Source organism: Neltuma alba, unplaced genomic scaffold (genome assembly GCF_004799145.2).
Source record: "Neltuma alba isolate B1F8T4 unplaced genomic scaffold, ASM479914v2 tig00011352_pilon, whole genome shotgun sequence".
NCBI lineage: Eukaryota > Viridiplantae > Streptophyta > Magnoliopsida > Fabales > Fabaceae > Neltuma > Neltuma alba.
This window is the reverse complement of record NW_021636052.1, coordinates 228,290-240,576: the sequence shown is the minus strand read 5'-3', so window position 1 is coordinate 240,576 and position 12,287 is coordinate 228,290. Positions and strand designations below refer to the sequence as shown.

Genomic DNA, 12,287 nt, shown 5'->3' with positions numbered 1-12,287 from the left:
AGCATATGGAATTTGTGCCTGAGATTTTGCAGGCAATTAGATCTTATTTTTAGCTTTAAAACAAGTGATAAATTATCAAATTTGGAGTTTTGTGCTAAGAGTTATGCCCTTCCAAAGTTGAGCTAAAATACTAAAAATTCGAAAATTGACCATATGAAAAGTGCACTTTGTCGAATTTCCTGGTGCTGTCTTAGATGGAATTGAGGCCAATAAGTATTTTTCCTTTAAAGAACTCTTAGCAAGCTTCACATGAAAATTAAAACCACCTTATTTTGATTTTTCTAGATTTAGTTATGAATTTTTAAAGTTGACCTAAATTCAGATAAACAGTGTACGGACATACTAAAGGAAAATTTTAGAACTAAAATTTTTCACTCGAAAACGTTGGGAAATGCATTATAATGGTTTCAATTGATATATAATATGGTAATAAAGGAGGTGTGACATAACCTATGTGAATATGCTTGATATATGCTATGAAATATGGTTCAAATATGTTTGAAGGGCTAAATATTGAATTTATGGCAAGTTGAACTCTTAAAGGATAAAAGTAGACCTAAAATAAGCCAAAGTTTGACCACATGTGTTTTTGAGAAAATGAAGGAATTTGACCATGACATTTGGCAAATCAATATATCTCATTTTATCTTCAAAATGAGTGGAAATTAATAAAAATTGGAGTTTTGTAGAAAAAGTTATGCCTTTCCAAAATTAGGCATAAATTCTAAAAATTGACCAAATAAACAGTGCACATTGACGTAAGAATTGAGCACTCATGAGCTGAAATAGCAATGTAGAAGTATTTTTTCTTTAAAGATCTCATTAAAAGCTTTAAGTAGAATTTGGAATCATGTCATTTTGATTTTTCTAGAATTAGTTATGACTTTTTAAAATTGAGCCAAATTTAGGGTTACACTAAATAGTAACCCAAGAAAAGAACTTTAAAATTTTAAATTTTTCTAACTTAAGGGTTAAATAAATTGTTCCAATTACTTCCACTTGATATAAAATTGAATGATAAGTTAAGGTGTTACACCTGTAAAACCCTTAACCTTAAAAACATTATAACCCGTCAGAAAACCACTACTATAGTAGAAAAGGAGAGCTGTTAAAATGAACTACCATAGTAGGAAGAAATTTGCATAATTTTGAATTCACATTTAAACCGTTGCATGCAACTGAAATCATTCATTTACATCTACTGGGCCTCCGAGCCTCCGGCCCGGGTAACAAACACATCACATCAGCCCATCTAAAAGATTCCCAACAAAATAATCCAGAGTTCATAAAACACTAGCAATGGCCTCCGGCCAACCAAAATAAGGAGATACATTCTCTCCAGTTTACAACAAGGCCGGGTAATCAAATATTTCAAAAAGTAGTCCTAAATGTGGCAATATATACTAGCCATATATATACAAATGCTAGAGGCCTAAAGCTAACCAAGCTCAAGCCTCTGCGTCTCTTCCCGATGGCCCACGCCCGGAACCTTCAGCTGAAAACATTGTAAACCACGGGGTGAGACAAAGTCCCAGTAACCAACCTTTCCAATACTAGGTACTACTAAATAGGTGCTCGCGAGGTGTCAAGTGGGGCAGTTCACAAATAATATATAATGATAGCCACTACAATTCATGCAAGTGCAATGATGCAATCCCCATCAATCCTATCCCTCACTTTGGGAGATTTTCAAGAGCCGAACCCGGCCTATCCCTCACTATGGGGACGTAAGGAGCCATAAAAGGCCTATCCCTCACTCTGGGGGATGTAGGGAGCCAAAAAGGCCTATCCCTCACTATGGGGGACGTACTAAGCCAACCATCATGCATTAATGGAGGCCTTACCACGTGGTAGTAACAGACAAAACTCTCACCAATTCCCAATTAATGCATCATGCCCAAATCATAAACAAAGAGTAATAATCATTTCACAATTACCTCATTCAGTGGCATATCTTTCACAATTCCAAAATTCATTCATCATTAGCCGAAACCCACAAAACGATTTTCCTTTTTATACACAACATACAGTTTGAACATAATTACTACTTAGAGCACAAAATATAAATCTACTCACAATACCACAGAAGCAAATACTAAGGATTGGAAAGTGGTTACCTCTCGCCTGAGCAAGGAACAACAAACCAACGATGTGGCCCCGTGCACCACCAAGACTCACAACCGGTCTACACAAGCACACAAACACACAACCATCATATATTAGCTTTCAAACTAATAATGTGGCCAAAACAACACTTGGGGACACAAAATTCCTATCTCCCATCAAAACTCTACCCAACTCAAAGGGTAAATCTATCAAGGCAACACTCCAAAGTCATACCAATCCATTAAAGCCTTAATTCCTTTCCAAACATCAATTAAAATTCACAACCTCGAGGACCCACTATGGAATTCTACACCTAAACATCCCATTTGAGCAATTAAGGTTCCAACAACAATTCTAAACCGATTAAACATCCAATTTAACTCTCCTTAACATAACCCAATTCACAAAACTCAAAATCAATCTCTACATTATCATCCTCAACCCCAAATCATCCAATTCCATAAACCCTAGCTCCAAAAATTCAAGATTCTTTAAATCCAAGGAAACTACATCGATTAAATACTCAAACTAACCCAATGCAATCAATTAAACTCAAAACAATCGGTCAAAAACCTCAGTTCCATCACAACTTAGAAAATCCTAGGGTTCCACCAAAAATCCTCATAAATTCCAAGGAATTCCAAGAAAGAAAGAAGATTAGAGGTTAAAATCACTTACTTGAGGTAATGGATCCTTAGAAATGTCTTTCCCAAGCCTCAAAACCGAAACCCTAGCAAGCTCCTCTCTCCTCCTTCAGATTTTCTAATTTTCGCACGCTGAACCCTCCCGCGACTATATAGATTCGGGACCTTTCGCCGTGGCGAACTAATCCCGAGAGGGATTACTCGCCTGAAAACCCAACTTCGCCGCGGCCAACTCCAACCTTCGCCGCGGCGAAAGCTTCCCGAGTGGAAACTCTCGCTCGCCCAGAAAACATTCGCCGCGGCATACCCCTACCTTCGCCGCGGCGAAATCTTCCCGAAAGGGAAGCCTCGCTCACCAGAATAACTTCGCCGCGGCGTCCCCAAGACTTCGCCGCGGCCAAACCTTCCCGAGAAGACACTCCTCTCTGAGACTCCCAATGCGCCGCGGCGAACATACCCTAAGAGGGGTATGTTCACCTATTCCTCCAACATACCTCAAATTCAACCCAAACATCAAGATCAAGATTAATTGCTAATCTATCCTCAAAATCAACCCAAAAGAGGCTATTAAAACCCGATAAAAACTCAAGATGTTACAACACCTCCAAATCTTGAACCGTTGACACGAGCATGCATTTTTTGTTTATTACGTAGTAAAAAAAATACTCCTCTGGTCCTAAATATAAGAACCTTTTTGTAATGTAATTTACATTACAAAAGGGTCTTATATTTAGAACCGAAAGAGTATTATATAAATTTGAGAGATTATATAAATCATTTAAAGTTTTTAAACTAGTTACAAACATTTATAAACACATTTAGTTAAGTATATACTTACTAAAGGAATTAATCAATTTTCAATCAGAGTTTTATGTCTACATTAACTAAATTAGTTAAGCTTTTTTTTTTGTCCCAATATAAGTAAAAGATTAAAAGAATAATTGACTACAAAAATATTAAAGAAAAGAAAAATCTTTAGTCTTCAAAAAAATTAGCTAAAATTAAATATTTAACATGATGAAAGTTGAATTAGTAAATTAAATTTAAAAATAATATATATTTAATTAGAAAGATATCTTTAAAGTATTCTCAACAAAGTTAACTATTCAAACTTAAACGTATGTTTTCAAAATAGGATGTGTAGTTATTACAAAATAATTTTAAATTTTTTCCTATTTATGGAAATTTATTTATTTATGTTTTTAAATGACTAAAATATATTTCAAACATATATTTTTATTCATGATATGGTATAAGTTATATAAATCATTTGAATTTATAATTTAATATTTTTCAGTACAATATTCCTGCAAACAATTTGTAAATAGTTTCATTCAAGGGTACTAGGAGAAGGAAAAATTAATAAATTGATGTTTATTTAATATTAGTTTAGTTTAAAATATATTTTTGGATTTTTAAAAATATTCTTAGCAGAATTAATTGCTTGAATTTAAGTGTGTTTTTTAAAAATAGAGGAAATGACTGAAATAAAAAAAAATAAATAAATAAAGGTCAGGACATTTTACTTTGAAAATAAATGCTGAGATAAATAAATAGATGTTAAAGTTTTTTACTATGAAAATCATAAAAATTGAATTGGATTTGCCAGCCGAAAAAAGGGATTGGATTTAAAAAAATATTATTTTGGTACTAAATGTTTCATGAAAAAATTACAAGTGTTTTTGTTTGCCAAAAAAATATAACTATTTACCTTTTTGAGGGGAAAAATAAATTTAATCGCCCGTCCACACTCCACATTCCACTTTTTTGGTCTTTCCCTTTCCAAACAATGAAAAGTTGGCTCTCGTTGGAGCTCCTGTGGGTCCCACTTACGAAGAAATGACCGTTCATGCCCCCCTCGTACTGCTCGCGCAGTTAAGTTCCCTGCTCAGCTTAGCTCTCCTCATTCAAATTTCAAAATTTGAAAAGCAAAAGCTGCCACTTCACTCCCATCTGACATTGCATGTATCACTCATTCCTCTCGCAAATTCAAACTTGAGCTTCCAAGCTTCAGTGGAGAGAGAAGTATCAGTCCGCATAAGAGTTTCAGGGCTTTTAGCTTAATGGCCTTTTTGTTGGATCTCTTGTTGGGCCTGTATTTCCACCGTTTCTTTGTTTCTACTTAATATTCTGTGTTAGTTCTCAGGTTCATTAGCAATAGCAATGGGAGAAGAAAACACAACAGAGAACAGGTCTAGTACCAAGGGTTCGTCAAAATTCGCCGATCAAAATCAGAATCTGAAGCTTCAAAATGCGAAAGGAAATTCGAATCACTCGAAACCTAGGTTAGCATCTTCCTGGGGAGCACACATTGTGAAAGGCTTCACCGCAGAGAAGAAAACAAAACCGCAGGCGACAGTTGCGAACAAGAAGCAACCTCTAGCGAATTCAGTAGCAGTGCCTGCTCATTCAAGAGTCAAGAGGTCTCTCAACAGTGATTTGTCGTGCCCAATGAATGTTGCTCGGGTGTATCCGAATCTGACGCATCGGAGACAGTCGTCGACGGATTTGTTTACTGAGTTGGATCATATGAGAAGCCTTCTTCAAGAATCGAAGGAAAGAGAATTGAAGCTGCAAGCAGAGCTGTCTAAATGTAAGACAAATCAAAAGGAGCTTGAAGAGGAGAAAACTAAGCTTGCTGAGCAGTTAGCTGCTTTAACAACATGCGTTTCAGAAAGACATGAAGAACAAGAAGTGAAAGGCAAACACAAGGATTGTACTCAGAATCTTGAGCTTGAGGTCGTTGAATTGAGGCGATTGAACAAGGAGCTACAGATGCAGAAAAGGAACCTCACGTGCAGACTCTCTTCTTTGGAGTCTCAGATGCCCTGTCTTGCTAAATCTTCAGAGGTGATTCTCTCGTTCACTATTGATGTGATATAAAGATTAACTCTATTTTTTTCAAGCAGAAAGGCATGAATACGATTGAGCTGACTTGCTTAACATAAATTTAATCTTCACTTTTTGATGCACTCAATGTCTCGATACAGAGGAAAAGTAATGACATTCTGTTCTAACTATTGTAGAAATAGTTATTACTGAAGCACATTCTATTTTGCAACATTGCATTGTCCTGTCTTTCCAGAGTTGAGAAATTTATTTAAAGTAAATCTTAACTTTAGTTATGAAAATTTCATGCCTATATGCTTTTTTTTTTTTTATAACACCATGCCTATATGCTTTAATCGTTAATTTTCCTGTTCTCATGAGTTATTCTTGTAGATATTATATTTACTCAAGAATTTACTAAAGCCTAAAGGAAGATTTTTCGTTTTCTTTCCTGATTTAAATTTAAATTCTTTCTCATCCCGCATTCTTATAATGCTTGTGATCAGAGTGATATTGTAGCGAAAGTCAAAGCCGAGGCATCATTGCTCAGACTAACAAATGAAGATCTATGCAAGCAAGTAGAAGGTTTACAAATGAGCAGGTTATCTGAGGTTGAAGAACTTGCCTACCTTAGGTGGGTAAATTCATGCTTAAGAAACGAGTTGAAGAATTCATCATGCTCAACGCCTGATTCTGTCAATAAGCCTTCCTCAAGCCCTCGCTCATTTGAGAATAATGTAAATAGTTTCGATTCAATCAAGAAGCCCAAGAAATGGCCCATAAGTAGCGACCATTTGTCACAAATAGAAGAATGCCCAAATAGTCATATTGGGAGAAGCCCCAAAAGAAGACACTCTATAAGTGGATCATCAAATTGTTCTGAGGAAGACACTGTATTGAGTAAGAGGAGACAATCTGATTATTTCCTATGTACAAAAGAAATGCAAAAACAATCTGATTTGGAGATTGTCCAAAGGCCACAATGTTTTAGGAACTTCCAAGAAGCTAACAAACTTTTGGTTTCTTCAGATGTTGAGAAGAGGGCCTTGCGTATTCCTAATCCTCCTCCAAGGCCTTCTTCATATTGTATATCTAGTATTTCAAAACAAGAAAATACTAGTCAAGTTCCACCTCCACCACCACCTCTACCTCCTCCACCACCGCCTCCGAATTTCACACAGAGGAGTAGTAACACTGGAGGGATGGTGAAACGAGCTCCACAGGTAGTGGAATTGTACCATTCGCTTATGAAGAGAGATTCTAGAAAGGATTCTTCAAATGGAGGACTTTCTGATGCAGCAGATGTTGCTGATATTCGTAGCAGCATGATTGGAGAAATCGAAAACCGCTCATCACATTTGCTTGCTGTGAGTAGTTTCAACTTTTCATGTTCCTTATTATTATCACACTTAAGGGCCCCCCCCCCCAAAAAAAAAAAAAAAAAACGAAAGAACATTGAATCAGTTACATTGGGTCAGAGTGCTTTACTTCTATAATTTTAGAAAATATTAAGGTAGTGGTTGTTATTAATTTTTCCTAAATATTTCATTAAACTTTGTCGATGGGACTAACCATATGACATTTTAGTACTTTGAATATATATGATTTAGTTTCTGGTCCAAAAAAAAAAAAAAAAAAAAGAAGAAGGATATATATGATTTAGATTAACAGTTAACAAAATGCTTAAAAGTAGAAAATTAAAAATCACTCACGTATGGCATCACATGCTACCTAAGATTAGTAATTTAAGTGAATTATCACGAACCTTACACATTTAAATTTAAAGTATCAAAATACCACCTGGTTGAAAGCGTTAGAATAATTTAATGGAGATTTGACAAGAAAGGGATTAAATCGAAGTTTTTAAATAATACTAAACTAAAAATTGAATTTTTAAGTTTTAAATAACTACGATTTTTAGCATGAACACTGGGGGAAGTGATATCTTGGGGATTCAATATTTGGTATTGTAGAGATATGATATGATTTGATATGTAAATATTATGTAATTATGATTAGGATTTGATAGGATATGATATTATCATAATGAGTCATTAATGCAGAGGCTCCTCTCACTTGTATATATATGTGTATATTCTATTTCCTACAGGTATTTTGATCGGATGGATGCTCTGCTTTACATTTGCATATAACTAATCATTATCCGTTGACATGTAGATAAAGGCAGATGTTGAGACACAAGGAGAATTTGTAAAGTCATTGATTAGAGAGGTAAACAATGCAGTTTATCAGAACATAGAAGATGTAGTGGCATTCGTGAAATGGCTGGATGATGAACTCGGCTTCCTTGTAAGTCATTTTCTTCATATGAATCTGAAAGTGAGAACCTTTTGCATGTTCTTGTCTTGTTCTACTGGTTTTAATCATGTACACTCTTAGGTTGACGAGAGAGCAGTCCTAAAGCATTTTGATTGGCCAGAAAAGAAAGCTGACACATTACGAGAAGCTGCCTTTGGATATAGAGATCTGAAAAGATTGGAGACTGAAGTGTCCTCTTACAAGGATGATCCGCGGCTCCCTTGTGATATTGCTCTAAAGAAAATGGTTGCATTATCAGAAAAGTAAGTAATTGAACATCTGTGAAAGTTCTCTTAGGGAAATAAACAACTCCTGGAGCCCTTCATTTAATTACTATTATGCTTATTTTTGCTTTCGTTCTGTTTTCCCTGTCAGGATGGAACGAACAGTTTATAACCTTCTTCGCACAAGAGACTCTTTGATGCGTAATTGCAAGCAGTTCCAAATTCCCATAGAATGGATGCTTGACAATGAAATCATCGGCAAGGTACATCATGCTGTGCATCTGTCTATGTAAACATACAAACAATTACTTTGACATATTTGTGGCATTGTACAACGAAAGCATTACTAATATCAGTTTACGTTGAAAAGAGTTTAACAACAGTGATGAAGTCAAGATATAAAAAATACAAAGCCTCATCATATTCAGTAAAGATCTAACAATCTTACAATATATGGCACAGTGTTGACATAACCAAAAAAAAGATGAAATGATTTTTGTGACTGAGGTTTTAGCATGTTTCTAGCTGACCTGGCATGGTCCACAAAATTAAGGACAGGCTGCTGACTATGAAATAGGTAATACTGTGCAATGATAATGTTATAAGATAGTTATAGTATTTGATATTTGATGACTCAAGCTTGAAAAGTGGAAACCATAATGATCTATGTGTAAATGCTGATTTTCAGCAAACATATCACACAATGCACCTCTGGTTTCTATAGCTTTAAATGAAATATCGAATTTTAGGTTAGAAACATGAGGAAACTGGACTCCTAAGGATGAATTGTTACTGGTTCAGCAGAGCTCCAAATGATATTTGACTAGATTTATTGTTGCAGATAAAGCTAGTCTCAGTTAAACTGGCAAAGAAGTATATGAAAAGGGTGGCTATGGAACTTCAAGCCAAGGCATCAACAGAAAAAGATCCTGCAATGGACTACATGCTTCTCCAAGGAGTGAGATTTGCTTTCAGAATCCATCAGGTTCATTCCTAGTTCTTTTGGCAGTCCAATATTTTATTTTGAATCTCCCATATGAAAATGAATTTTCTTGTTAGGTGCATTTTTACTCCCTTTGATTTGCTTGAGAAAATAGTTTAGTCATTTTAGTTTCAACTGAAGCGATTTTGTACTTTTAGCTATCTGGCCATTGGTCAAAATTTCATTTCCGAGGTATTGCAATTTTAGTTTAAACATGAAAAGAGAGACAATTGATTTGGATTCCCTACAATTAAAGTATTAATATGATGATTACTTTTTCTGGTAAAAGGAGAAAATGTATTTTACTATGATTTCAGGAATGCAGTCAGGTCTCCAGGAGACAGTTTTTTGCAAATTTAAGATGATAGTTGTGAAAACAAATTATAGATTTAAAATGTATTTAAATGTACAAAACAGATAACGTTTTTAAAGTACAGTTTTTTCTCATAGTTAAACTTCTTTGAATTCCCACAGTTAAAATTTTTCCTTTACATATTTAATCTATTAAAAACTCCCCAAAACAAGTGGTTGTTGGGAATCCGCATGCGAGATAATGAAACATTTTGACATAAAAGGATAATGATAACTATTGTCACGTAAACAAATTTATCTGTTGTCCTAGCCCTATCTAATTATTATATTTTGGTTTACTTTAATATATTACTTGATAAGTTGATATAATATTGCTATAATTATCTTCATACTTGGAATAAATAAATTGGACTGACTACTTGTCTCTAATTGAACTTTGGGGGACTACGTTCGTTATTGAGTAAATTAAGACTTAAAAATGCTGCTAAACCTGCATTTTATGCTTTTTTTTATTTCGTAGTTTCATTTGGTATTTCTTTTTTGTATTTTATTACTACAAAGAAAGAGCCACAGATCTTCCCAAGACATAATAGATTATTGTTGAGGATCTCAGAACCTAAATTGCATGTTTAAAATTTGTATACGAGCGCTTCTAGATTTTGCCATGTCATTCTGTTTGTCTATACATGCTCTCTAATGATCATATGATTGTAAGTGCTAATGTTTCCCTCTCTTTCATCCCTCAATACAGTTTGCAGGGGGATTTGATGCAGAAACAATGCATGCGTTTGAAGAACTTCGCAACCTTGCATGTTTGCTTAACAAAGCGTAAGAGAAGGGGACATGTGGATATGTTGCTTACCTTATCCGCAAACAGGACATACATTTTGATGTATTTCATTTTGAAGGGGTTTTGGGATGTACTTGTGAATTCAGTGTCTAGATTACCCACACAAAACTGAGTCACAATCACAACTTGGTTTTACCCAATTGGGCAAAGGTGGACTTGTTATAACCAGACAAGAAGCAGGGAGGGTAACAACTTGTAAATCCGACTCGTGATAGCAACCCCTTTTGACAGCTACTCTTATTTTCCCTCTAGTGATTCAAAGAGGACACAACTCTAGAACTTAGGACTCTGACGATTAGGCAATGCTGTTTGTAGCAACTCTTTCTGAAATGTCTTAACGACCGTTGATAAATCGTTACCCTCCATACTTCTTATTAGGTTATATCTAGTCCACTCTTGGTGGATTAGGACCCAAATCTAATTGAGTAAACCATCTCCTGATTGTGTCTCATTTCATACAAGCAATTCAGATTTTATGTTAGAAACTATCAAAATCATAATTATTTTGGAGGTAAGTAACTAGTTGTTACCACCAAAACTATGATTTTAATGATATCTAACACAACGAAACACGTTACGAAAATTTGCGGGCTGGTTTATGTTCTCATAAATAGGCAAAATTTTGTTTTAGAATTGGTCCACCACAAGTGTTGATTGGAAATTTGCTGTGAGATTATCGTGGCCTTTTAGAATGACTATTAAGTTGTGCAACACCAAGGGGTGGATTTGGTCAAGTGTGCTTTTTGGTTTTAGTTTTCGTTGTATGCTCAAAGGGGGGAATAACATAATGTTGCGGTTGAACTTCATGAAATCATGAATACAAATAACTTTAGTTGTTGGCTATTGTTTCAATATTTATTATAATTGTTTCACAATTAGGTTTTCTTCACTAAAAAAAAACAAAAGAAAAAAACTTCAGATACTTTATGGTGGGAATTATTTTTCCAAATGCTTAAACTCGTTTAAGATTTGAACAATTTTAAAAATTCATCCACCCAAAAACGGTTTCTTCAATAAACTTTGTTTTTTGTGTATCTGAATTTTATCTTAGTGTGAATGACTTCTAAATTTCATCACCTCTTGAACAACTTTATAATCCTTCACTATATGTCAATGATAAAGCTCAATTTTTATATATTTTATCCCATATTAAATTAGGATTTAAACGATAATTTTGAGCTTAATTGGATTTTTATGCATTATTGGATAAATTGGTTTATTTTTGGATTTTGCATAAAAATTGAGATTTTGGATTAAAAATATAAATATTTTGTGATTTCTTATTTTTGACATGGAATTAATTTTTTCTATTTCTTTGGAAAACAAGTCTTATATTTTTAGAAAGATTAGTTTTAGAAAGTTTTGCAATTTCTTGCCTAATTTTTGTGCATATCTAATATTTAATTTTGATATAGATTATATTATATTTGGATATAATCTACATTAATGGATGCACTTAAATTCTTGTAAGTCAAGAAAGAGCATATAGGAAATCTAATGGTGCAAGATTATTTCTTGGGATTTAAGCACAATCCAATGGCTAATATCAAGTGGGTCAATTAATTACTAATGGGCTTGAGTTTTGGATTCAAGAGAATTTTCTTTTCTCCCATTAAAATAATCCCTCCAGCCTACGCCTAGAATCACTTTCTCCTTCTCCATTCACACTCATGGCAAAATTCAACGTAAAATCTCTTCCTTCACCACTATCCCTTGAGTCCCACGCCCTCTCACAATCCATTCATTCCGTTCCATTGTCATACAGCATCATCCACTCTCATCAATTGCTCCACGCGTATTTCACCCATAACTTGAATCATCACACTGCGTCACATGCCCATGAATTGCACTAAGGAGCTTGGAGGAGGAGATACATTGATGGAAGCTTAAGCTTGTGAGGCAGACAATTTGGGAGGAGCATAGAGGAGACTTGAGCCTTGGGCTAGTACTTGAAGACCATAAGGGAGTGATGTTCTATTTATCTTTTTCATTCAAGGACTTGAAATTATTTAATTTTAGAT

General features: G+C 34.6%; 1 protein-coding gene across 1 annotated transcript; it reads left to right on the top strand.

Annotated features, from left to right (window-relative positions):
* Positions 1-4,928: 4,928 nt before the first annotated feature.
* On the top strand, positions 4,929-11,036 carry LOC114712378 (protein CHUP1, chloroplastic-like). The gene is made up of 7 exons (XM_028896897.1): positions 4,929-5,600; positions 6,086-6,946; positions 7,758-7,889; positions 7,980-8,161; positions 8,274-8,385; positions 8,964-9,107; positions 10,168-11,036. Exons 1-7 carry the CDS (start codon positions 5,202-5,204, stop codon positions 10,246-10,248), a joined length of 1,911 nt encoding a protein of 636 aa, XP_028752730.1. The 5' UTR covers positions 4,929-5,201; the 3' UTR covers positions 10,249-11,036.
* The last annotated feature ends 1,251 nt before the right edge of the window (positions 11,037-12,287 follow it).